We start from the raw sequence: 23,382 nt of genomic DNA, 5'->3' as shown, positions 1-23,382 counted from the left end.
CACGAGCATGCACACTTGCCTCCCCACCCCCACACCCCCACACGGAAACAGTCCCTGCCCTCTGCAACATACTCTTAGAGGTTCCTACTATTTCAACACATGTTTATTAAGTCCTGTTGAAGAAATAGGAAAGAAACGAGTTCTCATCCTTATGTGGTTTACAAGGCAGTGGTGGGTAATGCAGCTAATTAGCACACATTGCACAGGGCATTAATTAATCACACTGTGATTACTACAAAGAAGTACAGAGGACCAAGAGAGTCAATTACAAAGGACAGTGTTGGAGAGTCAATTACCAGGAACAGGGTTGGTGAATCAATGGGAAAACTAGAGAGCAGACTCAGAAGAAAATTCAGTGGAGACAAATGTCAGAGGTAGCACTCAGGGCCCAGTAGATGTCACAGGGCTCAGGTCCAGGAGAGGTAAGACCCACTTGGAAGCTGCACCAGTCACATGCCTCAGCCTCATTACCATTGAACAGAAGAGAAGCCCGAGGTGAGAATCACTACCTGCCTCCATCATGCAGACAGTGGGAGTGGGCGCCAGAGGTAGGTCTCCAAAGAAGAGAGTGCTATGGCCTTGTGTGTGTGTGTGTGTGTGTGTGTGTGTGTGTGTGTGTGTGTGTGTTCCAAGTTCTCTGCAGAGACAGCATAATGAAGGAACTCTGCAGAGGTCTGTTAAAAAGCGACAGGCTCCCCCTGCTGGTTCCTACTACTTTGGTAGGAGGTAAGTGGAACACATCAGGTGTCCATCCTGACGAGTTGACCAAGTGAGAGGACTCAAGGGAGACTTCTGAGTCCCGACTCTAACGACTCCAATAATTGCCCACACAGATACCTTTAGCCAAATGAGGCTGCAAAGTGGGCTGGGGTGGAGTAGCAGGAGTAGACGGGCAGTAAGGTCAAATACGCAAGAACATTTTAATCTCCCTTGTCCTCAACAACATGCAAACACTGCTCAGTCAAGGAAATCCAGGCTGGTACCCATACATTTAGTAAGAATCAGTTAGACTGGGCGGTGGTGGCACGTGCCTTTAATTCCAGTACTTGGGAGGCAGAGGCAGGTGGAAGTCTGTGAGTTCTAGGCCAGCCTGGTCTACAAGAGTTAGGTCTTGGACAGGCTCCAAAGCTACACAGAAACTCTGTATGGGAAAAAAAAATCAGTTGAGATGAGGCCAAGGCTGAGTTTACAGGGAAAGATCACTGCTGCAAGCTGTAAACCACACAGCCGCCCTGAGGTAATCTGGCCTGGCAAGCTTTCCTGTGTTCTGGATCTACTGATCTAGAGAACTTTCTTTGGAAATTAAAATAATTTTTTAAGTTATTTTTTATTGTATGTGTATGAGTGTTTCCCGGCCATGTGTATTTGTGCGCTGCGTGCTTGGTGTCTGAGACCAAGAGAAGGGCGTTGGATAACAGGTGTGAGCTGTCATGTGGGTGCTGGGAACTGCACCCGAGTAGTCAGCGCTCTTAACTGCTGAGCCATTTCTCCAGTCCCGTGGACTCTTGTTTTGAAGTCAGGTAGTTGTTTTTTTTTTTTTGTTTGTTTGTTTGTTTGTTTGCAGCAGAGAAAACCTGCCCAGGAAGCTGGGCATGGAGGCCCATTCCTGTAATCCTAACCCTAGAGAATCTCTGTGAGTTCAAGGTCAGCCTCTGCTATGTAGGGGAATTCTGTTTTTGAAACTTTGTCTCAAAATAAAACCCCAAATGAGTAAAAATAGAAGAATTAAAAAGTGTGAGGAAGGTGGCCTCAGGTGTGAGCCTTCCGCAGGTTTAGGGTCCGGAAGCGCAGGGCCGAATCCGGCTCTGGCCAGCAGGGGGCACCGAGGAGAAGGAGGGCGGAAGGCCACGGGCCGCGGAGTCGGGACTCAGGGCGGGCTCCAGAGCCGGGCTGCAGCTCAGCCGCCCGCCCGTCCACTCTTGGTCCGCGGCTCCGCCCGGTATCCAGGGTTCCGCCGCGAAGAGACTCGGCCCAGCGACAACCGCCCCGCTCCGCTACTGCCCGGAAGCGCGGGCGCCGAGGGGGCGGGGCCTGGAAGCGCTTCCGGGGGCGGGGGGCGCGGGCAGGGGCGGCAGCGGGAGCGGCGGGGAAGGGCCTGGCGCCGGCGGCGGCGGCGGCGGCGGCGGAGGGGGCGCCGCGGGCGGGCGATGTGAACGCGGCGCGCGGCCCAGGTGAGGCTGGCGGGTCGCGGGCGGAGGCGGCAGGGTCGGGACGGCCGGTAGAGCGGCTGTCCGGCTCCTCGTGGGTGAGGCGGGGCGGGCGAGACGCTGTCTGGTCAGTGCGGGGGCCGGCCGGGCGCGGTCCAGAGGCCCGGGCACCTGCCGGAGGCCAGGCGCTTGGCTCCGAGGGGTGAATCGGGGCGGCTGCCCTGCAGCCCTCCAGCCTCCTCTCCTGGGCGCCTCGCTCTCCTTCCTGTACCGAGAGGTCCGAGTGACCGTGGCCCCCGGAGAGCCAGGCCCGGCCTGGGGGCGTCAGCGGGAGGCTGCCCTGGAACTGCTGCCTCGGGCCACCGCCTTGCGCCAGGTAAACAGGCGACGCGTGCCAAGCTTGGCCGGGGTGGTCTCCGTGGTCACTCCGGCGGAGCTGAGGACGGACTGGGGAGGGGGCGTGTAAAACACTGCTTGTCTAGGCGAAGTGACTGCTTTGGGGTTACTCAGATCTGGGACGCACCATCTTTAGGTTTTCAGCACGTCTCTTCCATGCTGGACTTCAGTTTCTCCACGTGAGAATTGAGAGTTTAGGTGAACTCCCTACAGACCCGTCATGCTGTGAATATCTGACATTGCAAGGTCTGTGCCTGGTTCAACATGCGGGGCAGTTTTACTGAAGACATTTTTTTTAACGTTCCAGATGTAGACTTTTTAACCCCTTCGTGCACTTTGTCTCCGGGAGGTTTAAAATGATTCCCAGAAGTGTTTTCTTGGAAATAGCTTTACTGAGCCTTCGTCGTTCCTTGCTGTCGTCCATAGTTTTCCTGTGGAGCGTTTTGCATGTAAGCATTTTGCTGTTTGTATTTGCCCATTTTCTCTTTGTTCGTTAGTCTAGGCTGCTTTTGCTTCACATCTGGATTATTGCAACAGCTTCTTAGCTGGTCTCTGACTCCAGAGGTTTCACCCTCCCCCATTCTTCCTTTATGCTAACGCCAAAACTTAGTATAGGAAGTAGAAAAATAGTTGAGTGCTTGCTTGTTTAGTAAGTGTCAAAATGCTGTTGAGTAGTGGACGAAAGGAGTCGAAACACTAATCTCCAACCATGGCTTTACACTGGGTGTTCAGACATTGCCCATGAGACAAGGTTGTGTGCTATAGAGAGGTAGAGGTAGTGGTGGTGGGGGGGGGGGCTTAGTGAAAGGGTGGTAAAGGACAAGTAGGATTCAGATTGGGGGGAAAAGGATCCTATGGAGTTGGTGACTAGACCAGCCCCCTGGCCGAAGGCTAAGATGGGAGAGGAGTAAAAGGAAATATTGATTAGGCTTGGTTCCTGAAAGATCTTGAACACTAGACCAAAGTTAAAACTATTCTAGAGGCAGACGTAATCCAGCAACGGGGAGGGGGCACGGTGTGGTGCAGAAGGTGGAAGGAAGAGGCTAGAGGGTAGGAGGTGAGCTTAGGGGGGCCATGGCAGTTAGACCACTGTTCAAAGCTGAGTAGTATCCTGCCTGCTTTGTGGTGTCAGCCTTTACTGTTCCTCCATCTCCAGTCAAGGGTCTTTTAGGTTTGGCTTCATTCCTCTCACCTAAACCTGACTTTTTCCTGGCCTTTGCTTCTCCAAGTTGTCCATGTTCTGACTACTTCTAAGGCTGTTGTTCCAGTCCCCTGAGCACGTTCTCCATTTCACTTCCTTCAAGCCCCTGCTGAAGATAGACTTCCTCCAATGGGTGTTCCCTCACTGCCCTACCCCCATGCCTTTGTGGCACCGGGACTCTGCAGCAAGTTTCCTTGGTTGTTGGTTGTCCTGGCCCGGAGGGAGCAGTTGTTTGAAGAGACTGCGTGTTACTACTTCTTTCAGACTCCTCTGCCTCCTGATGCTGGAGCTGGAATCTTGATAATAGGGTCTCCAATAATTCCTGATTTTTGTTGGTAAACAACGTTTTTTCCAAGGAAAAGCCGTTTGGTTATTAGCCTTCTCTGTCCTCTGTAACTACTGGTATTTAATGCTGCAGTTCCAGTTGGATGCTTTCAGTTTTATTCTCAGACGCAGAAAGCGCAGAAAAGTTCTGTGAAACATTAGTGTTCCTTCCTGATCCCAGGGAAAGAAAAAAGTATCTGTAATTCTTGAGTCTAAGGCTGTGGGAAAAGAAAGTCAGGTCTGGGATCAGGCCTGGATTTGGATCTCAGCGCAGTCACTCAATAACTGTGAAGCTGAGTGATTTATCCTGTTCTCTGAGCCCATCATTTCTTCCACTCTTTTTTTTTTTTCTTTTTCTTTTTCTTTTTTTTGTGCTGAAGAGTTAGCCCAGGGCCTCACACATACTAGGCAAAAGTACCACTGTACCACTGAGTTCCACCCCCAGCTCGAGCCTGCTTTTTCTTACTTGTAATGTGTCAAAAAGTCTGTGTTGTAGGGTTGATACAGGTGTATATGTTCATTCATGTGCATCTGTATGTGTGTGCACCAGTGCCCGGGTCGAGTGCCACGTATCCCTTTCCACTGCTCTCCCACTTCACCATCTTATTTTTTTGAGACAGGGTCTCTCACCATGTCTGGAACTGGCTATTCAGCCAGACTGGTTGGCCAGCAAGCCCTAAACTCCTGGCCCCACCTCTCCAGTGTGTGTGGCATTTTTACATGGGTGCTGAGAATCCAGACTCAGGCCCTCATGCGTGCATGGTAAGCACTTTAGAAACTGAGGCCCTCTCCACAGCCTCTGTGGATTTTTAATGATGATGGCACACAAAGGCAGTAGCAAAATTTAGCAACTGCTGAAGACATTTTATTATGATTAGGTGTGGTGTATTGGAGTGGAGGAAGGATGGGCTGCCAAGCTTTGTCTAGCCAATATACATGTCTCTGTTTTGCCTTCCAGATGAAGCAAGAATGTCAAATATTGTGAACCTAGAGTCCTGTCATTAATATTTCCACTGATTTTCATGTATCTTTAGTTGAAATTCTGTTTCATGCTTTCAAACTTCTTAATTGTGTCCATTTAATGTTTTGTAGCTGACAAACTGCTGAATTTAGCTTAGTGAAGGTCACCAACTGAGCGCAGTTAAGCTTCTAATGGTTATTTTCTGTTGATGTTGCTGGCATGGAAAGCACCCTGGAAGAATGCAATTCAAGGTGAGCCTTTCTAATCCATTTGTTATAAGAGGTGGAACGTGTGTATTCTCTAGGTCTCCTGGAAAGCCAGCCATGGGTAAATAAGCTGCTGTGCCTTAATTTAAATTGAGGTCTTGCCTTAGAAAGCCTACTCCTTCTGCACGGAACAGATCTTTGCGGCTCATGATTCAAATGGGAGACATCTAGCCAGGAACAGTGGTCTAAAACTTTAGTGCATTATTGGTGAGGTTGAGACAGGAGGATCACTGAACCCAGGAGTTTGAATCTAACCTGGGTAACATAGCAAGACTCTAACTTTAGAAAAAAATGCAAAGATTTTAAAAACACTCTAGGGCCTGCTTTTCCGGCAGAATAAAAACAATGAACAGATTTTGAAAACAATTTTTAAAATTTTAAAAACTTGCCGGGCGGTGGTGGCGCACGCCTTTAATCCCAGCACTCGGGAGGCAGAGGCAGGCGGATCTCTGTGAGTTCGAGACCAGCCTGGTCTACAAGAGCTAGTTCCAGGACAGGCTCCAAAGCCACAGAGAAACCCTGTCTCGAAAAACCAAAAAAAAAAAAAAAAAAAAAAAAAAAAAAAAATTTAAAAACTTTTTAAAATTTATTTAACTTTATTTTATGTGCATTGCTGTAAAGGTTCAGATCTCCTGAAACTGGAGTTACAGACAGTGTGAGCTGCCATGTGGATGCTGGGAATTGAACCCAGGGTCTCTGGAAGAGCAGCCAGTGTTTGTAACTGCTGAGCCATCTCTCCAGCCCTGTTGAAAACCTTTTGAAGTATCTGACCAGTTTGACATTATGGCCCCTTACCACCATGTCAGACCACCTGAGTTTGTATGGGACATCTTGACTGGAATTTATCTCCACTTGAAGTTGGTCATGAGGATTGTCACCAAGAAAAGCTACACATCTCAGCCGGATGCCTAGTTAAAGTCCGCTTCCTTGTGAGAGCTATACTTTTGCTCTGGAGACTGACATATGGTTTCAGTTCCTGGCTGGATCAGTCATTAGCCGAGTACCCCAGGAAAGTTCCTTGTCTCTTGGAGTATGTCTCCTCGTCTGTACAGTGGGGATGGTTGCGACATCTGTGTCTGCTGCCAGGAGGAGCTTTCTCTGCACAGTGTGCACAGCGGGAGCTGGGAGCAGCCAGTCTTCCTTGTTGCTGGTGTGGTTGAAGCGGCCATTCCTCTCCTGCTTGGAAAGCTCAGAAGCAGCTTCCAATGTTTTGCATTGACTAAGACAAATCACACCCTCCCCAAATTAGTGTATCTGGGCAGACCTGGAGAGTGTTAGCGCCTCGCTCAGAAATGTAACAGTTCGGATAAAAATGTTCTCTCACATGAATTAATGCAGTAAGAACTCTAAACTTGTTTTCCTTTAAATTAGGAAGCGCCCTTCATGAATATCCATCACAGAATGCCATTTCCTCCCTGTTTTTTCCCCTTGCATTGAGTTCCATCAGCATCACAATGCTTCCTGCAGCCCTGCTGCTGCAAACCTGGGTTTGGCATCACAAGTATCCTGACCGAGAATGGTCCTTTCTAGTACCTTAAGCCCAGCCAAATTTGTCACCTTCCTTTCTTTTCTTGAAAGTGTAACTGGGCATTTTTAAACGGAGTGTAGGATGTGATGAAGCTGCAGTGTTTCCAGGTGAGATGGGAGCCAGCCCCCTTGCCTCCTGCCTGTCTGTCCTGTACCTCCAGGGTCTTTAGCAGGACATTTTGAGGGCTGAGAGTACAGCTGTGCTGGCAGTCCAGAGGTCTTGAGTTTAGGATGCATGAGCTGACCCACACTGAGAGCCTCTTGTGAGGCCCCTGCCTAAGAGTTTATCAGTGTGTGAGGCAACTCCCATTGCCTGGTTTGTGCTTTTGTTCGGGTTGTCGTGGGGAGATCTTTCTGAGGCTTTACCCCAATGCTTACGGTGGAGGGGACTTTAGGACCACCTCTGCTGTTTTGTCCAGGTGACATTGAGGAGTCCTTTGTGGCTCTCTGTGGCACAGGTTGTAGTGTGCAAGGATGTTACTGTATTAGGTAGACATGGTGCTGGGTTGTACTTTTGGCATTTAGGAGAGGATAAGGTTTGTTGACTGCCCTGCTACTGCTATGGTAGACAGCCTCTTTCCTGAGGAACAAGTGCATCCTTTGGTTCTCTGCTCTTCTAGTTCTTACTTTATTTTATTATTTTCTTTCCTGGCTCTGTAATGCCACATCCTTTCTATATTTATTAAAGTGTTGGTCAAACCCTAGTCTCTCCCACACCATACTTCTTACTGCCCATTGGACAACCTAAGCTCCGCTTGCCTCTTCTGGTCTCTCTTGTGCCCCAGAGTGGATGCCAGCCCACACCCCCAGTCCTTGTGGATCCTCTGGACTCATGTTCACTGTGACTGCCCTGGAATTCCATTTCCTTCTCTAGCCCCGTATTCGAGTCTCTACACATGATGCTTCTGCTGTGTTTCTTGTACCAGGACCGAGGCCACTCGTGTTTGACACTTGCTAGACAAGTGTCCTACCACTGAGTTAAATTCCTAAACCCTTAGTGGGTCCATTTTATATGTGTATTTTTTTTAATATTGGCCCCATAGCCTAGAAAGATGGAAAACAATAAGGAAAAGGTATGTCTGAAATGCATAAGCATGTGTACACTATTCTGTCATCTGTTATTAACTGCCATAAGAAGTTAGTTTATCAATGTGTATGATGTGTATGTGTGCATCAATGTGAACCGTGCTAGAGAAATGTAAACAAAGATGTAGAATTATCTCTGGAGTCAGACAGGAGGATTGCTACAAATGGTGAGTTCCAGGCAAGCAGTCTGAAAAGACAAAACAAGGCAGTCTTAGATCATAGCTGCGTAAATTGCTGCTAGGATTCCATAGCTGCCTCCCACTGCTCTGCCATGCTCACCAGTAACTTGGATGTGCTGGTTCTTGGGGTTGTTATGTGCTTCTCATGTATAATTCCTACAACATAGGACTGTATGCCAGTTCACTGTTACTGATGAGACTTCAGTTAGTAGCAGGTTATTAGTGGTTAAGTTTTTAGAGAATTTACTCATGGATATCATTAGGACCTTTAACCCCTATGTTGTTGAAGAGAAAACTTAAGGCTGGGCATGATGGTGTACACCTGTAATTCCAGTATTTGAGAGGCAGAGGTAGGAGGGTTGCCTTGAGTTTGAAGCCAGCCTGGGCTATAGCTTCTGAAAACAAACAAGAACAAAATGAGTCAACTATAGATTCTTTTGAGAAATGAGCATGGAAAAAAATCATTCTAGACCTGGCTACTTTTTTTTCTTGGTTTTTTTTGTTTGTTTGTTTTGGTTGTTTTGTTTTTGTTTTTTTCGAGACAAGGTTTCTCTGTAGCTTTGGTGCCTGTCCTAGAACTAGCTCTTGTAGACCAGGCTGGCCTCGAATTCACAGAGCTCTGCCTGCCTCTGCCTCCTGAGTGCTGGGATAAAAGGCGGGTGCCCCTCGACCTGGCTACTTTTAAGTGCATTGTAGAGCTCCTTCCATATCGAAGCATATACAGTGTATCTATTTGTTGCTTTGTTGTTGTTTGTTTGTTTGTTTTGCTTTTTTATTTTTCAAGACAGGGTTTCTCTGTGTCACAGCTGTAGCTGACCTGGAACTCTCTCTGTAGATCAGGCTGGCTTCAAACTCATAGAGATCCTCCTGCCTTTGCCTCCTGAGTGCTGGGATTAAAGGTGTGGGCCATTGCTGCCCGGCTCCCTGCTTTTTCTTAATCAGTCTTCTTTTGTGACTGTTCCTCTTTTATGGCTGCAGCAGGAAAAAAAGAAAAGAAATGCATAGTGAATGCCCTCTTACATGCATATCTATCTATATCTATCTATCTATCTATCTATCTATCTATCTATCTATCTATCTATCTATCTACACACACACATATATACACACATACTTCTGCAACATGTATATATATACTTCTGTAACATGTGTGTATACACACTTCTGCAAGTACTGTATATGTATTCTAAATTCTTTTTAAAAATATTTTTTTTATTTATTATGTGTGGATGCACATGTGGAGGACAACATGTGAAAGGACAACTTGTCGGAGTCAGTTCTTTCCTTCTACCAAGTGTGTCACAAGGGTCCAGGTCCAACTTGGGTTGTCAGGTTTGGTGGCAGGTGCCTTTACCTGCTGAGCTATCTCTCCAGCTCCTAGACCCAGTTTTTAGCAGTTATTTTTATGTATTATAGCAGCCTTTTATGTGCTGATAAATATCACCAAATTATCCTCAGGATTATTACATTTGTCAGCAGTTAAAAGCTTGCTTACATCTCTACTGGCTTAAAAATGGCGTCTTGGATCATGGTGTGCCTGAGTGGTAAAGTGTATGCCTACCACATGCAAAGTTCTGGTTCAATTTCCAGTACTGCCCCCACCAATTTTTTTTCCTTTTGTAATTCAAATGTCTTCAATCATGAATAAAATTAAAACTTGTTTTTGTCTTTTCTAGGTCTTTCTCTTTTTAGCTGTCTATAAGTAGCCTTTGCCAGTTCTTCGGGAAAAAACTTTTGTGTTAGTCCAATTTGATAAACAAATTAAAGAATTTAGAATTAGCCCAATATCAAATCTGTATGCATTTTCCTTCAATCTGCCCTTTACCGGTGGCCTTTAGAGAGGTGTGTTTTCCTTTTATATTTTTATATAGTCCTGTACATTTGTATATACCTTTGTGGCTTCTGGAACTGGTGTCATGCCTGGGAGATCTGTTAAGCTGATGCATATGAATTCATTCAACTAGTTATTTTTGGTAATACACAAGTCTTTTCAAAGTCCTATTGTAAGGGTATTGATGGTATTCAAGGGAAAGCCCAAGCCAGCTGAGTATTGCCTACTCGTTTTTAGGACACTAGCAAGCAGGCAGCTGCTTTGAAGGCTCCAGGAGCTGTGTTCTGTATCGCCCAGGCCTTTCATTTCATCTGCCCTACAGTGACAGCCCCAGAAGAGTGTCATTGCCTTTTGCCTCCTTTGTTCACATCCATGTGAAGGAACGGGCTAGTCACTGGTGTCCCTTCTTACTTTGCTCAGCATGTCTCTTAGTTTCTGGTTGACTGTGTCATTGTCTCCCTGTTTCTGCCCAGTGCCCTTTTCTTCTAGAGCTCCCTCAAATAAAAAACTTCACTGTGCAGGGAAACCTTGGAACTGAGTTTAGGGGATCAGGTCATCTTGCCTTTCACACAGCCATTGTGCGGCATCCACAGTGCAGTGGTGTGCCTGGGCTTTTTCTGGTGGGACTGTGCAAAACTTTCAAGTAGCTTTACTTACTAACCTCATTGCCATCTGGTCTTCTATTAGGCCTTCTGTTCCCTTCTCTTCTGGTCTGTGTGAGGAATGGTGGTTTATGGACTAGCTCCACTCTCTCCCGGTGACCGTGTGTCCACAGTACCTGGCTGTGTGAGAGGCCTCTCTTGTGTGCCCAAACTATTACCTAATTGAGCTGCTACCCTGAACTCACTCAGACCTCCCTGCTACTTAGACACACCCCCCCCCAGCAGCAGTAGCAGCGGCGTCGGTGGCTTCCTCCTCTCTCACTTCATACACACATTGCTGAGAGTTTACTCTTGTTCTTTGAACTCCAATTTTAGTGTTGCTTTGCGTTCTGATGAACTTGGTCTGAACCTGTGTTGTCTTGGTGGCATCTGGTCTCTGAGATGTCCACCTTGAGTCACCACAGGGCTATCACTTGAGTCCTAGCTTTGTGGTTTCTAATTAATTAAGGCTTTTGTATAAAGAGAGGGCTTTTTGCTTAAACCAGAAAGGGGGCCTGAGGATCCAATGGCATCAAAACTGGTCTGGGAAGAGGTCATGTGCTTTATTTGGAGCACCACCCCCCTATCTCGATGTTTTCCTGATCATAGCTCTTACCTGTACAGGTTTGTTGCTTTAAAAAGGATCTACTTGTAGCCTAGGCTGGCTTCCTGTCTCCTGCTGCTCTGCTGGGAGGAAGTTTGATCTGGAAAGAGACGCTTTGAGCATTTGTACTTTCGAGATCCATTACTAAAATGCCTTCACTATCTTAGTGATATGAAGATGCTTGCCACTTGTCCCTGTCACCTTCCTTCCTCTCCTGGGCCCATGGAAACAGTGCTGAGAAAGTCAGCCTCTTGGAGTCTTGGTTTCCTTGTCTCTAAAAAATTGGGACGCGCGGGGGCTTCTTGAAGTGAGGCGTGCAAGCCTTGACGTTTTGCCTAACACGAACCCAGCATTCAGTAAGTGGTGGTTTCTGATGATCACGCCCGGGAAGGTGAAGGTGACATTGAAAAAGCAGGAAGATTATCTTCCCACTGGCTGAATAAGCAGAAGAAGATGGGGAAGACATTATGGAGCAGTAGCCAGTTTCAGCTCATTCCTGTGTCCCGGGAAGCAGTGTTTCATGTTCATAACCACAGCATAACTTTCACAGACAAAAACAAAATAGCTATTAATGGCACCATAGGAAAAAAAATCCAGCTTATATGTGATTGTTTTTAAAGTTAAGATATTACAGGATAAATGACTAGGGTTTTTTTTCCCATTATAATGTGCTAGGAAGACATGATTAATCTGCTAAATTAAAGAACACTGATCCTAATGTTTTTAGTGAGTGGAATAATCAAATTCATTATTGTTTTCTGAAGCAGCTGCAAACTTAATCTAAATGAAAAACGAATATAAATCACATCTCTGCATTATCAAAAATGAATTCGATTCCCATTTCTCCCTGGGCTGGGAGAAAGCTGCATTAAGCCCACGTCAAACTGCAAGATGGGGACTTTTGTGAGTCTTCGCATTCCCTGTGGTTTGCTATGTGTAGGAGTTGATGTTGAGTGAGTATTTCCTATAAGTGTAGAGAAATAATTTAAGTCCCTAGTTAGTATGCCATTTACTGATTGCAATTAAATCTCAGTGCAGCACAAATGACAGAGGCTAATTTCCTTAATTTACAGAGAGTTCTGACAACTGTGGGTAGAGGATGAAAAAAGGCAGTTCAGAGACGGGCTGCCTTCAGCCTGCTGTTGACAGGCGGCCATTCTGTGTGAGAAACATGGCAGTCCCGTTGATAGAAAAACACACATGCACATCAGAAGAAGGAGGTACCGTTTTCCTCCTTCCGGTTAAGTAAAGGTGAAGTGGTTTAACACTTGATGCTGGTAGTTGTGGGGAGCAGCTCTTCCCTGTGGTCTGGGACCGGTAGGCACTTGTCACCTCTTAGAAGGTGCTTTGGCATTTTAGGTTGAAATGCAAAACCTCTCAGTTCTTCTGTGAAGTGTTACAAAAGAGCTGAGATGTCTGTAATGTGTAATGGCTGTGTGTAATGGCTGATTAGTTTGCTTCCTGGTTTTGGCATCAGTTGACATTGTGCCACAGCTGACCATGGAGGCTAGGAAGTTGGAACTCTATAGGAAGAATTTAAGGTATATTAAATATTTTTTTCTGCTTTTTTTTTTTTTTTTGGCTTTTTGAGACATGGTTTTTCTGTAGTTTTGGAGCCAGAACTCTTTTTGTAGATCAGACCGGCCTCGAACTCACAGAGATCCGCCTGCCTCTGCCTCCTGAGTGCTGGGATTAAAGGCATGTGTCACTATCACCTGCCTATGTTTCTTTCTTTAAAAGACTTTATGTATGTACGCCTGTTTGTATGTGTATCAAATGCATACAGGCACCCAAGGAAACCAGGGGGGCAATTCAGATTCCCCCAGGAATTGGCAGTTACAGATAGCTGTGAACTCCCGTGTGGGTGCTGGGAACCAGCCTTGGATCCTCTACTAGAGCAGCCAGTGCTCTTAACTGCTGAGCCATTTCTTCAGACCTAGTTACATTTCTTAGGACCTGGACACACACTAGTACATGTTCAGCATTCTCTGAGAAACTCCCAGTGGTGCTTTTCCTTTAGAAGAGGGCACTAGAGTGGGGAAGAGTTTTGTTATTTTTAAATTTCTCTCCTGTGCTCTGAAGTGCTGTGATATGCATATATTTGTACTTTAAAGACAAACTTATAATATAAAGTAGGCCTGTTGAAATTCTGTGCAGGGAAGAATTAGGAAGCTGCTGTTCCTAAGAATAGAGGTTCATGGGTGAAGTTGACATCCAGACAAAGTCTCTTTCTGTCCTGGGACTAGTAGGATAAATCTGGCCATGGGGTATACAACTTAAAATTACACCTTTTGTTCTCCTTAGCTTGGTATTGTGCCTAGAAACTGAAATTATCTGTGAATTCACCTTGCCTGCAGATTGTTACTGAGTGTTGCTTGTTAGCAGCTCTGGGGAGGAGTCTTCACATTGTTGCTGCAGAAGAAGGAAGTGTCACTGTGCCGCACAGGAGAGCACCCCCTTTCCCCTTTTACAGAAAGATAGGATCCTCTGGTGTCCGCTGTAGTGTGCTGCTTTCCTGTGTCCCTGCTATGCCTGCAACCTGGATAGGAGGCCTCTCTGAAGCCCCTTCAGCTTCACATCTGTCTGAAAGTGCTTGACCGCTCTCCTAGCTTTCTTGACTTTTGTGAGGACTCCATCCCTTCCTCTCACCCTTTGATTTGCTGTTTAGACATCTTGTGCTGACACAGTGCTGTAAGACGGTGGCATCTGACCCTTTCTTAGGAGAAAGACTGCATCTCTTGTTAAATTTTGTTTTCGTTACTGATGAAATGACTATGTCTAAAATGCTATTTTTAATCCTTGTTTTTAAAAGCATCTGTTCATATTTGTGGAGTTTTATTTGTGATATTCGGTTTTTATTGATTTGTGAATCTCATGGATTTTATATTTTGTAAATTCTTTTCATAATGCTTTCTGCCCCCCTCTTTTTCTTTTTCTTTGTTTTTTGTTTTTGTTTTTTTGTGGTTTTTGAAGACAGGGTTCTCTGTATAACCCTGACTGTCTTGGAACTTGCTCTGTAGACCAGCTGGCCTGGAACTCACAGAGATTCTTCTGCCTCTGCTCCTGAGTGCTGGGACTAAAGGCGTGCACCACTACCTGGCTTTTGTAAGCATTTTTAAGACAGAAAAGCTTTATTTCTTTGGTTAGACCTCCACATTTGTACATTAACATGCCTTCTCTCCAGGGAATGTTATACAAGGAAGGATTTAGCGGTAAAGTTTATCAGGTTCCGCAAGCCACTTCTGTTTAGTAATTGTCCTTTTCCCCTCCTTTGAAATAGCCCCTGAAATGACTGATCTCCCCGACACTGCAGTTTCTGTGGCCCTACTCTTCCTCTTCCCCTTCTAGCACGTCCTTCCTTCCTGCCTCTCTGGCTGTATCTCTTGACACATGTCATTCCTTCTGCAGGACTGTTACGGCCTCAGAGGTCATTGGTAACCTTTATACATCCTCTTTGGTCTTATTTGCAGTAGCATTTGCTCAGGTGGTCTCTGCGACCGTGTCCTCGCTGTAAGATGACCTAGTCTTAGCGGTTTTGATGGCTGGAGGAGTGCCACTCCGACACACAGCAGACTCCCAGCTTGTATGTACCAGTGAGTTTGTTAGCCCTGTTACATTCCATCTGGTTAGATTTTCTGTTCTCTCCCTCTCTCTCTCTCTCTCTCTCTCTCTCTCTCTCTATCTCTCTCTCTCTCTCTCTCTCCCTCCCTCCCTCCCTCCCTCCCTCCCTCCCTCCCTCCCTCTCTCTCTCTCTCTCTCTCTCTCTCTCTCTCTCCCTCTCCCTCTCCCTCTCTCTCGTTTTACAAGACAGGGTTTTTCCTGTATAGCCAGGATTTGTTGTGGAATGATGAGAAATTTAAAATGCCTTGTGGTAATGTTTGCTCTGTTGCACTAAATTGAATACTTTTTTATTTTTGATTTTACTTCACAAGTATAACTGCTAGGTGGGCTGGGGTGCTGTGCAGCAGTGGAGACTTAGCAGTGCTTGAGCTCTGGGTGCTGTGTCTAGTACTGTGCTGGGGGCTCTGGAGACTGTAACTAGAAAATACATGTGGTTTGTATTATTGGACATCAGTGTTCTAGAATAGATGCGTTCTTTAAAGTCTTTTGTGGGTTTTTTTTTTTTTTTTGAGAAACGGTTTCTCTGTATAGTCCTGGCTGTCCTAGAATTAGCTCTGTAGACCAGGCCAGCCTGGTTTTACAGATATCCACTTGCGTCTGCCTTCCAAGTGCTGTGATTGAAGGTGTGCCACCACCTGCCGGCTTTAAATCATTTTTAAAAGAAACTTAACAGAAAATTCCACTGGCCTGCATTCTATTTATGAATTCAGTTAAGAAGACAGCATTCTTCTCTATAGCATTGTCTCACAGTTGAGATATATGTCTTCATTTGCCCATATAAAAACTCTATTAAAATAGTGGGCCAATGAGATGGCTCACTGGGGAGAGTCATGTGTTACCAAGCCTGGTGACCTGAGTCACATGGTAAAAGGAGAGAAGAGACTGCCACAGTTGTCCTTTGACTCCCACATGTGTGTGTTTTCCTTCTCATGTACACTGTAAAGCAAGATAATGCCTTTTTCTTCCTTGTGCCCTATTTTATTTATGGTCCCAGATTCCTTATAATCCCGTGCTGTTGTGTTTCTGGTTGTCCCTCATTCTGACACAACAGCAAGTGATCACTGGGGTTTTTGTTTTAAATAGTCAATATCTGTATGTAACCAGCAATTTGGTTTTTTTTTCTCTCTGTTTCTCTCTTTTTTTTGTTTTGTTTTGTTTTTTGTTTTTTCAAGATAGAGTTTCTCTGTGTAGTTCTGACTGTCCTGGAACTCACTCTGTAGACCAGGCTGGCCTCAAACTCAGAGATCCACCTGCCTCTTCCTCCCGAGTGCTGGGATTAAAGGTGAACGGCCACCACTGCCTTTCTTCCATCTTTCTTAAATGGTTGTGTGTGCCTTCAGTTTTCCTTGTTGCTTTGGCTCACTTCCAAATACAAAAATGTTAAGAATAATGTGGCATCTGGGCTTGGTGGCGCACACCTTTAATCCCATCATTCGTGAGACAGAGGCAGGTTGATCTTTGTGAGTTTGAGGCCAGCCTGGTCTACAAATTGAGTTACAGGACAATTAGAACTGTTACACAGAGTAACCTTGTCTCAAAAAAACTAAAAAAAAAAAAAAAAAAGAACAAAAAAGGAAAGATAAAGAATGGGTATGGTAGAGCCAAGTGTGGTGGTGCATACCTTTAGTCCCAGTATTCAAGAGGCAGACAAGTGGATATCTATGGATTTGAGACTGACCTGGTCTACATAATGGATTCTAGGACAGCCAGGGCTATGTAGAGAGAGACCGAGACCCTGTCTCAAAATATATATATATATTCTTTCTTCCCCCTTCCTATATATATATATATAGGAAGGGGGAAAAAAGAATGGTGATGGTAGAAAGCGTTGGCTGTCTTAGAAGCCTTGATGGGACGCCTTAGCTGACGTGTTTACCAGAATGTGCTCTCCAGAGCACTGATGCTTTGGAATACTAATGTCATACCTTGAGAGGAGAGTTCCACAGTTAAATGAGTTTGCAAACTGCTGAGTTAAACAGAATGGTGTCTGCAGAACCCTTTCAGATGGGTTATTATGCTAATGTCTTTTAATCCCTAGGAGGTAAGGATGTTGGGGCTAGCACATGTTATGTTGAATACATTTTGGGAAGAGACAATGATTCTTTCTAAGGATGATGTCATTGCTTTGCAGTAGATACTGTTTGTTATGTTTTTTAGAGTAGGGCTCTATTTCTTGCTTATCGGACTGCTGTTTTCTTACTCTGAAGGGGTGTTTACTTCTGAGATGAATTTTTGGCATGATGGTGTGGCTGAGCAAGTTTCTCTGACTTTCTGATGCCACGAGTAATCTTAGCAGTGTCCAAACCGTAGCCAGTGTTTCTCGTTCTTGGCGTTTGCAGAGGGCCTTGCAGTGCCTTAGCTGAAGCAGACTTCTTTCAATTGCCCGTCGTTCTGGGAGTCAGCTTTGTGCCAGATGCACTAAAATGCCTCCATGTCTCCGCACGCGGCTAGAACAGTGTGAACGGCCTGGAGATCGTTTGTGCCTTGGCACTTCTGTGTCTTTCATTTAGTTCTGCCAATTTATGTTATGCTAAAAATATGTCCATTTCATGCAGACTTCAAATTGACTTCAATCAGAAGTCTAGGATAAATAGAAGCATAACATTCCTCTTTGACATAAATGTTTTAGCTCAGATTCTGACAAGATTGAAAATTCTGATGTGATCCACTCAAACTAACTGATTGATCCTTTCCTGCAAGAGTCTTAGATTTAGACTTGTTTTACAGGCTTTACTTTTTTTGGTGGTTATATGCTAGTGAATTATTCTGCTTGCTTTTGTCTTTGTTTTTATAACCTCCTGAGTTGAGTCACTTATTTTCACTTTTTATTGCTTAAGATAAAATTGTTAAGGTACTCATTTCCCTTGTACTTTTTTGTTGTAGATGATGCTTTCTGAGCCTCAACGTTATATTATGAAAAATTTCCAAGCTGCAGAAAAATTGACAGGCTTTCACAGTGGCCACTTGACCTCTGTGTGTGCTGTTAACAGTTTACTGCGTCTGTCCATCTGGTCTGGGAGTTAGTGCTCAAGTGAACCGGAGACAGGCAGGCTTACTCTCAGGCCCTTCTTGTTCTCGACTCAGCACTTAGTATGGAGCATTTCCACAGGTTGGCTAGGTGTGATGGTATATTCTGTAAGCCAGGCCTTCAGGACGAGCCTGAGTGTGAGGCCAGACTGCTCTGTGGGGTGAGGCCCTGTCTCAGAAAGTAAAATATCTTTTGGTTGGATTTTAAAACCAAATTATTATTATTATTATTATTATTATTATTATTATTATTATTATTATTATTATTATTATTATTTTGGTTTTTCGAGACACAGTTTCTCAGTAGTTTTGGAGCCTGTCCTGGAACTAGCTCTTGTAGACCAGGCTGGCCTCAAACTCACAGAGATCCACCTGCCTCTGCCTCCCTAGTGCTGGGATTAAAGGCGTGCACCACCACTGCCCAGCTACAAAATTAGAATTATTAGTTCTAGTTTTGTGTTTACCTTAGCAGCTGTGTGTTAGTATGTACGTGCATGTTGTCTACCTGTGTGTGTACACATGCATACCACAGTGCTCTTGAGGTTAGAGGACAGCTTTGGGGAATTGATTCTCCATCATAGGGGGGTCTGAGAAACTGAACTTAGCTTCACCCATTGAGCCATCTCACCAGCTCCTTCAGTGGTTTCGAGTGGTTCAGTGCTGAAGGTTCCAGGTCAGGAGTGTGGGAGCAGTGTTCCGGGCATGCTAGTGCCATGAGTAGTATGGAGGGCCCTCCGCTTGCAATGTGCCCATCACTCTTCTTTCTTTTGCCTGAAATAACACTTTCCTTCAAGGGACAGGGACTGTACATTTCTTGTTCTCCAAAGGTATGTGGGGAAAGCCCTAATCATGATTACACTGTAAAGAAGTTTGTTCCATTCACTGTGTCTGAGTTGCTGGATGCTTGAAAAACTACTGATTAGAAGTATGTGAGTGGAGGCTGGGGAGATGGTTCGTTCAATAAAGTGTACACAAGCATGAGGATCTGAGTTCCAGTCCCTGGTACCCATGTAGCAAGAGCAAGGAGGGCAGTGAGATAATTCAGCATCTGCCTTAAAGCCTGATGAGCTGGGCTCGATCTCCCAATCCTTGTGAGGGAAAGAATCAACTCCCAAAAGTTGTTCTCTGGTCTCTGCATGTGCACCGTGGCATCTCAGACATAAATAAATCAAATGAAATAAAAATAAAAGGTTGGAACTGTGGTTAAGAGCACAGGTTTGGTCTTCAACACCCACAGGGTGGCTTACAGCCATTTATAACTGCAGTCCCAGTGGATCCATCACTCAGTTCTGGCCTCTGAGGACACAGAGTGTAAATGGTACATAGTCATACTGTCAGGCAAAACACCTGTACACACAGATAATAACAAAAATTTTAAAACTGGACTTGGGGACATGTGCCTGTTATTGCAGTGCTCTGGGCTGGAGACAGATGGGTTTGGGGCTTGTTGGCTAGCAAGACTTGCCAGTTGGTGAACTCAGTGGAAGACTACTCTCAATAAGAGAAGGAAGATGCCAGTGTTGTTGACCTCTGACCCCTATAAACATGCACACACGTGTTCCTGCCCATATGATGTGTCCATAAACATATACACAGACATAAACCATACATAGAGAATTATACAAGGTAGGATGGTATACGAAGTGGAACATTTTTGTAGAGCCCTTTAGAGACCCTCAGCTGTAGGTGAATAGTAATTTTTCTTGAAGGGCGCCACTTTTCTTCAGCTGAGCCAGCCTTCCTAAGCATGCAATGTTTTACTTTAATCAAATTGAGTGTTGAATGAGAAGAATGATACTGGGCTAATTGATCGTTCACTTATTTGGCTTTAGGTGAATTGATGGAGAGATGGAAGATGAAAACTGAGCAAGAGGAGGAATGTTCAGGCAGACCCTAGGAGTGCTAGCTGCGAAGTTGATGTGAGCTCGTATTTACGCTGCTTGTCTTGCTGAGGAGCTCTGGCAAATTACGGATGCTCTTTGTCTCTGCAGATTGCGCCTCGTGTCAGTAGAAATGGACAGCAGCAGTTTCATTCAGTTCGATGTGCCTGAGCACAGCAGCACTGTTCTGAGCCAACTAAACGAGCTCCGCCTGCAAGGGAAGCTATGCGACATCATCGTCCACATTCAGGGTCAGCCATTCCGAGCCCACAAAGCTGTCCTCGCTGCCAGCTCCCCGTATTTCCGGGACCATTCAGCATTGAGCACTATGAGTGGCTTGTCAATATCTGTGATTAAGAACCCCAGCGTGTTTGAGCAGTTGCTGTCCTTCTGTTACACTGGAAGAATGTCCTTGCAGTTGAAGGATGTTGTCAGTTTTCTGACCGCAGCCAGCTTCCTTCAGATGCAGTGTGTCATTGACAAGTGCACGCAGATCCTGGAGAGCATCCACTCAAAGATCAGTGTGGGAGATGTTGACTCTGTCACCATTGGTGCTGAAGAGAATCCCGAGAGCCGGAACGGAGTGAAAGATGGCAGCTTCTTCGCCAATCCTGTTGAGATCTCCCCTCCATATTGCCCTCAGGTACGGCAGCCTCCAGTCAGCAGCGATCTCCGGATGGAGACGACCCCCAACAAAGCCCTTCGGAGCCGCTTACAGGAAGAGGGACACTCAGATCGGGGGAGCAGTGGCAGCGTGTCTGAGTATGAGATTCAAATTGAAGGGGACCACGAGCAAGGGGACTTGTTGGTGAGGGAGAGCCAGATCACTGAGGTAAAAGTAAAGATGGAAAAGTCTGAGCGGCCCAGTTGTTCTGACAGCTCCTCTCTGGGCGATGATGGCTACCACACAGAAATGGTTGATGGGGAGCAAGTTGTGGCGGTGAACGTGGGTGCCTATGGCTCTGTGCTCCAGCATGCATATCCCTACTCCCAGGCAGCCTCACAGCCTTCCAGCATGCCAGAAGCTTTTGGAAGTCAGAGTAATTCCAGCCCATCCAGGTCCATGCTGAGCTGCTTCCGAGGCCGTGGTGCCCGCCAGAAGCGGGCTCTGTCTGTTCACCTGCACAGTGACCTGCAGGGTGTGGTGCAAGGATCTGACAGTGAAGCCATGATGAACAATCCCAGTTACGAGAGCAGTCCTCGGGAGAGGAGTGCAAGGGGTTACTGGTACCCATACAACGAGAGGTTGATCTGTATTTACTGTGGGAAGTCCTTTAACCAGAAGGGAAGCCTCGACAGGCACATGCGACTGCATATGGGAATCACCCCCTTTGTGTGCAAGTTCTGTGGGAAGAAGTACACACGCAAGGACCAGCTGGAGTACCACATCCGGGGCCACACTGATGACAAACCATTCCGCTGTGAGGTCTGTGGGAAGTGCTTTCCATTCCAGGGCACTCTCAACCAGCACCTGCGGAAAAACCACCCGGGTGTCACTGAGGTCAGAAGTCGTATGGAGTCTCCCGAAAGAACAGATGTGTACGTGGAACAGAAACTTGAAAGTGATGTGTCAGCCTCAGAAATGGCTCTAGATTCCCGAATGGAAATCCACACGGTATCTGATGCGCCTGACTAAGGTGCCACAGAGAAAGAGCTCCTGAGCAAAGCACATCAGTCAATGCATAGTTGTGATTTGCTTTGTTGTAATCTTTGGTTTTCCCCATCTGGAAATCTCTTGGTTTCTTGGTAGTTTCTCTGAAGGTTCTGGGTGTTGCACTTGTGTTTACCTTCTCTCCTCTCCCCTCCCCCAGGAGCTCAAAGCATGAAGGGCAGCAGATCCAGGGAAAACAGACTGACAGTATTCCTCCTTGGCTGAATGCTTCTCCCAACTCTGCCAGTGATTTAGCTATGCCAACTGGTTGACCCCACGTTCTCTGCCAAGAGGCATGCACTCTTTCACTGTGGGTGCTAGCCCCAGTGCATTTTAATGGAAAGAGGCTAGAATGCCGTCAGCTGATACAAATGGGTAACCTTTTCTAATTTAAAATTAGTTTTAGGGGTAGTTAGACAATTTATATATATATATATAATAAAGTGGTTATTATATATATAGTATATATACATTCTCAAATTGGGGTTTATTCTGGTTGAGGTGAATGTAAGAGGAATATATAATTTAATACAATGTGAACAGAGTCTGACTCTGTTTCAACCCCGCCTACTATGTTAGTTTCCACCCTTTGTTTTCCTTACTGAAGAATGTCAGTAGATTTTCACATACAGTGATCATTGTGTCCAAATGCAAGCAAAGCAAATCACAGTGTTCATAGCTCTGCTTCATAACAAACACATAAACCAAATGCCATAAAACTCCTTCAACTGTAGTGGGAACCATTTGGAACTTTTGTTCGTTGTCCAGCTGTGCTGGATGACCTGTGGTGCTGACCTTTCTACACAGTGTAGTGTTATACTAGCCAACCCCAAAGGAGCAGTGGTTTTCAAGGTTTTTACTACAAATCTACCTACCTTCATTCCGTACTGTAGAAGCATACATCCAGGTAACTAATCAGATGACTCCACCGTGAGCAGTGCTCTCACTGAAGGGCAGGAGTTTGTAGCGCTTGCCTACAGATTTCTCCAGGAAGTGTTGTGCTTTATCATTTGTTTTCTTCTGGTTTTTCACTCTCTCCTCAAACAGCCAGTTCAGGTGCACAACAACTTTTTCTATGCAGTTCCTAGGGAAGCTGCAGAACTTGGAATTTGTACTTTTTGTAAAGCTGTACTCTACGGGAATTGCAAGCAATATATCTAATCTTAGTATTGTGTGTGCTAATGAGAGCCACAGTGGCTCCTCTACTCTCTCAGTGTTTCTTGCTTAAAGAAAAAAATGTCAAAACCATCTAAGATCCTCAGTGTGTCACCAAATCTGTGTGTATGTCTCACCATTTTTGGTCACGTGGTGCTATTTTTATGTTAAGTATCTTTTAGGTCAGTATCGTCTAGAAAATGTGAAACCCACGAGTAGTGATGACTTACTTACTTTCCTCTCAAGTTCACAGCTTGAAAAGAAACCTCAAAAGCATGTGCTGGCAAACGGGTTACTGTCTGAGTTGTGTCTGGTCAGTGCTTTGGAAAGTGTCTGCTCTTCGGTTCATACACACCAACAGGCTTCACGAATGCTCTGGTTCCGTGAACTCAGGCAGAGAGGGCAATCTGATAGGCAGTTACAGGCCAGCTTTGCGGCCGACTGCAGAGACAGCAGTGCTCTAGTCTCTGCCTGAGTACCTGGGCTCTGAGACCCAGACTCAAACAAAACCCAGAAACTGAGGACCAACCTCAGAGGCTAGGAGCTAAGGAATACAAAATAGATGTTTGCTGATTTGCCATGCTTTTTTGGCTCTTAAAATACCAAGAATGATGGGTTTGGGGGGAGGTATTTTGTTTGGTTTTTGGTTTTTTTTGTTTTGTTTTTTGGGGTTTTTCTTGTTTGTTTGTTTTGTTTTGCAGGGAGTTGGGGAGGTTCAATATAGGGTTTCTCTGTGTAGCCCTGACTGTCCTGGACTTGCTCTGTAGACCAGGCTGGCCTCGAATTCAGAGATTCTCCTGCCTCTACCTCCCGAGTGCTGGGATAAAGGTGTGCGCCATCACCACCCAGCTTTTTTTTCTTTTCTTTTTCCTTTTTCTTTTCTTT

General features: G+C 45.5%; 1 protein-coding gene across 3 annotated transcripts; it reads left to right on the top strand.

Moving 5' to 3' along the window:
- Positions 1–2,123: 2,123 nt before the first annotated feature.
- Positions 2,124–23,189, top strand: Zbtb34 (zinc finger and BTB domain containing 34). 3 transcript variants are annotated; one of them, XM_038337061.1, is made up of 2 exons: positions 2,124–2,171; positions 19,644–23,189. In XM_038337061.1, the coding sequence occupies exon 2, from the start codon at positions 19,825–19,827 to the stop codon at positions 21,325–21,327; it is 1,503 nt and encodes a 500-aa protein (XP_038192989.1). In that variant the 5' UTR covers positions 2,124–2,171; positions 19,644–19,824; the 3' UTR covers positions 21,328–23,189. The 3 variants fall into 3 exon arrangements, with proteins under 3 accessions (XP_038192989.1, XP_038192990.1, XP_038192988.1); XM_038337062.1 differs by having other exon boundaries at positions 2,143–2,171; positions 19,803–23,189; XM_038337060.1 differs by lacking the exon at positions 2,124–2,171 and adding an exon at positions 5,145–5,280 and having other exon boundaries at positions 19,803–23,189.
- Positions 23,190–23,382: the final 193 nt, after the last annotated feature.

This window comes from Arvicola amphibius, chromosome 7 (genome assembly GCF_903992535.2).
Source record: "Arvicola amphibius chromosome 7, mArvAmp1.2, whole genome shotgun sequence".
NCBI lineage: Eukaryota > Metazoa > Chordata > Mammalia > Rodentia > Cricetidae > Arvicola > Arvicola amphibius.
The sequence above is the reverse complement of the archived record's forward strand: the minus strand, read 5'-3'. Positions and strand labels throughout refer to the sequence as shown.

What these genes read in the sequence shown, in the direction of transcription:
- Zbtb34 (XM_038337060.1), top strand. Translation starts at nt 5,249, where the DNA reads ATGGAAAGCACCCTGGAAGAATGCAATTCAAG. An exon ending in CTGGAAGAATGCAATTCAAG is followed by an intron (nt 5,281 to 19,802) that starts GTGAGCCTTTCT and finishes TTGTCTCTGCAG; the next exon opens with ATTGCGCCTCGTGTCAGTAG.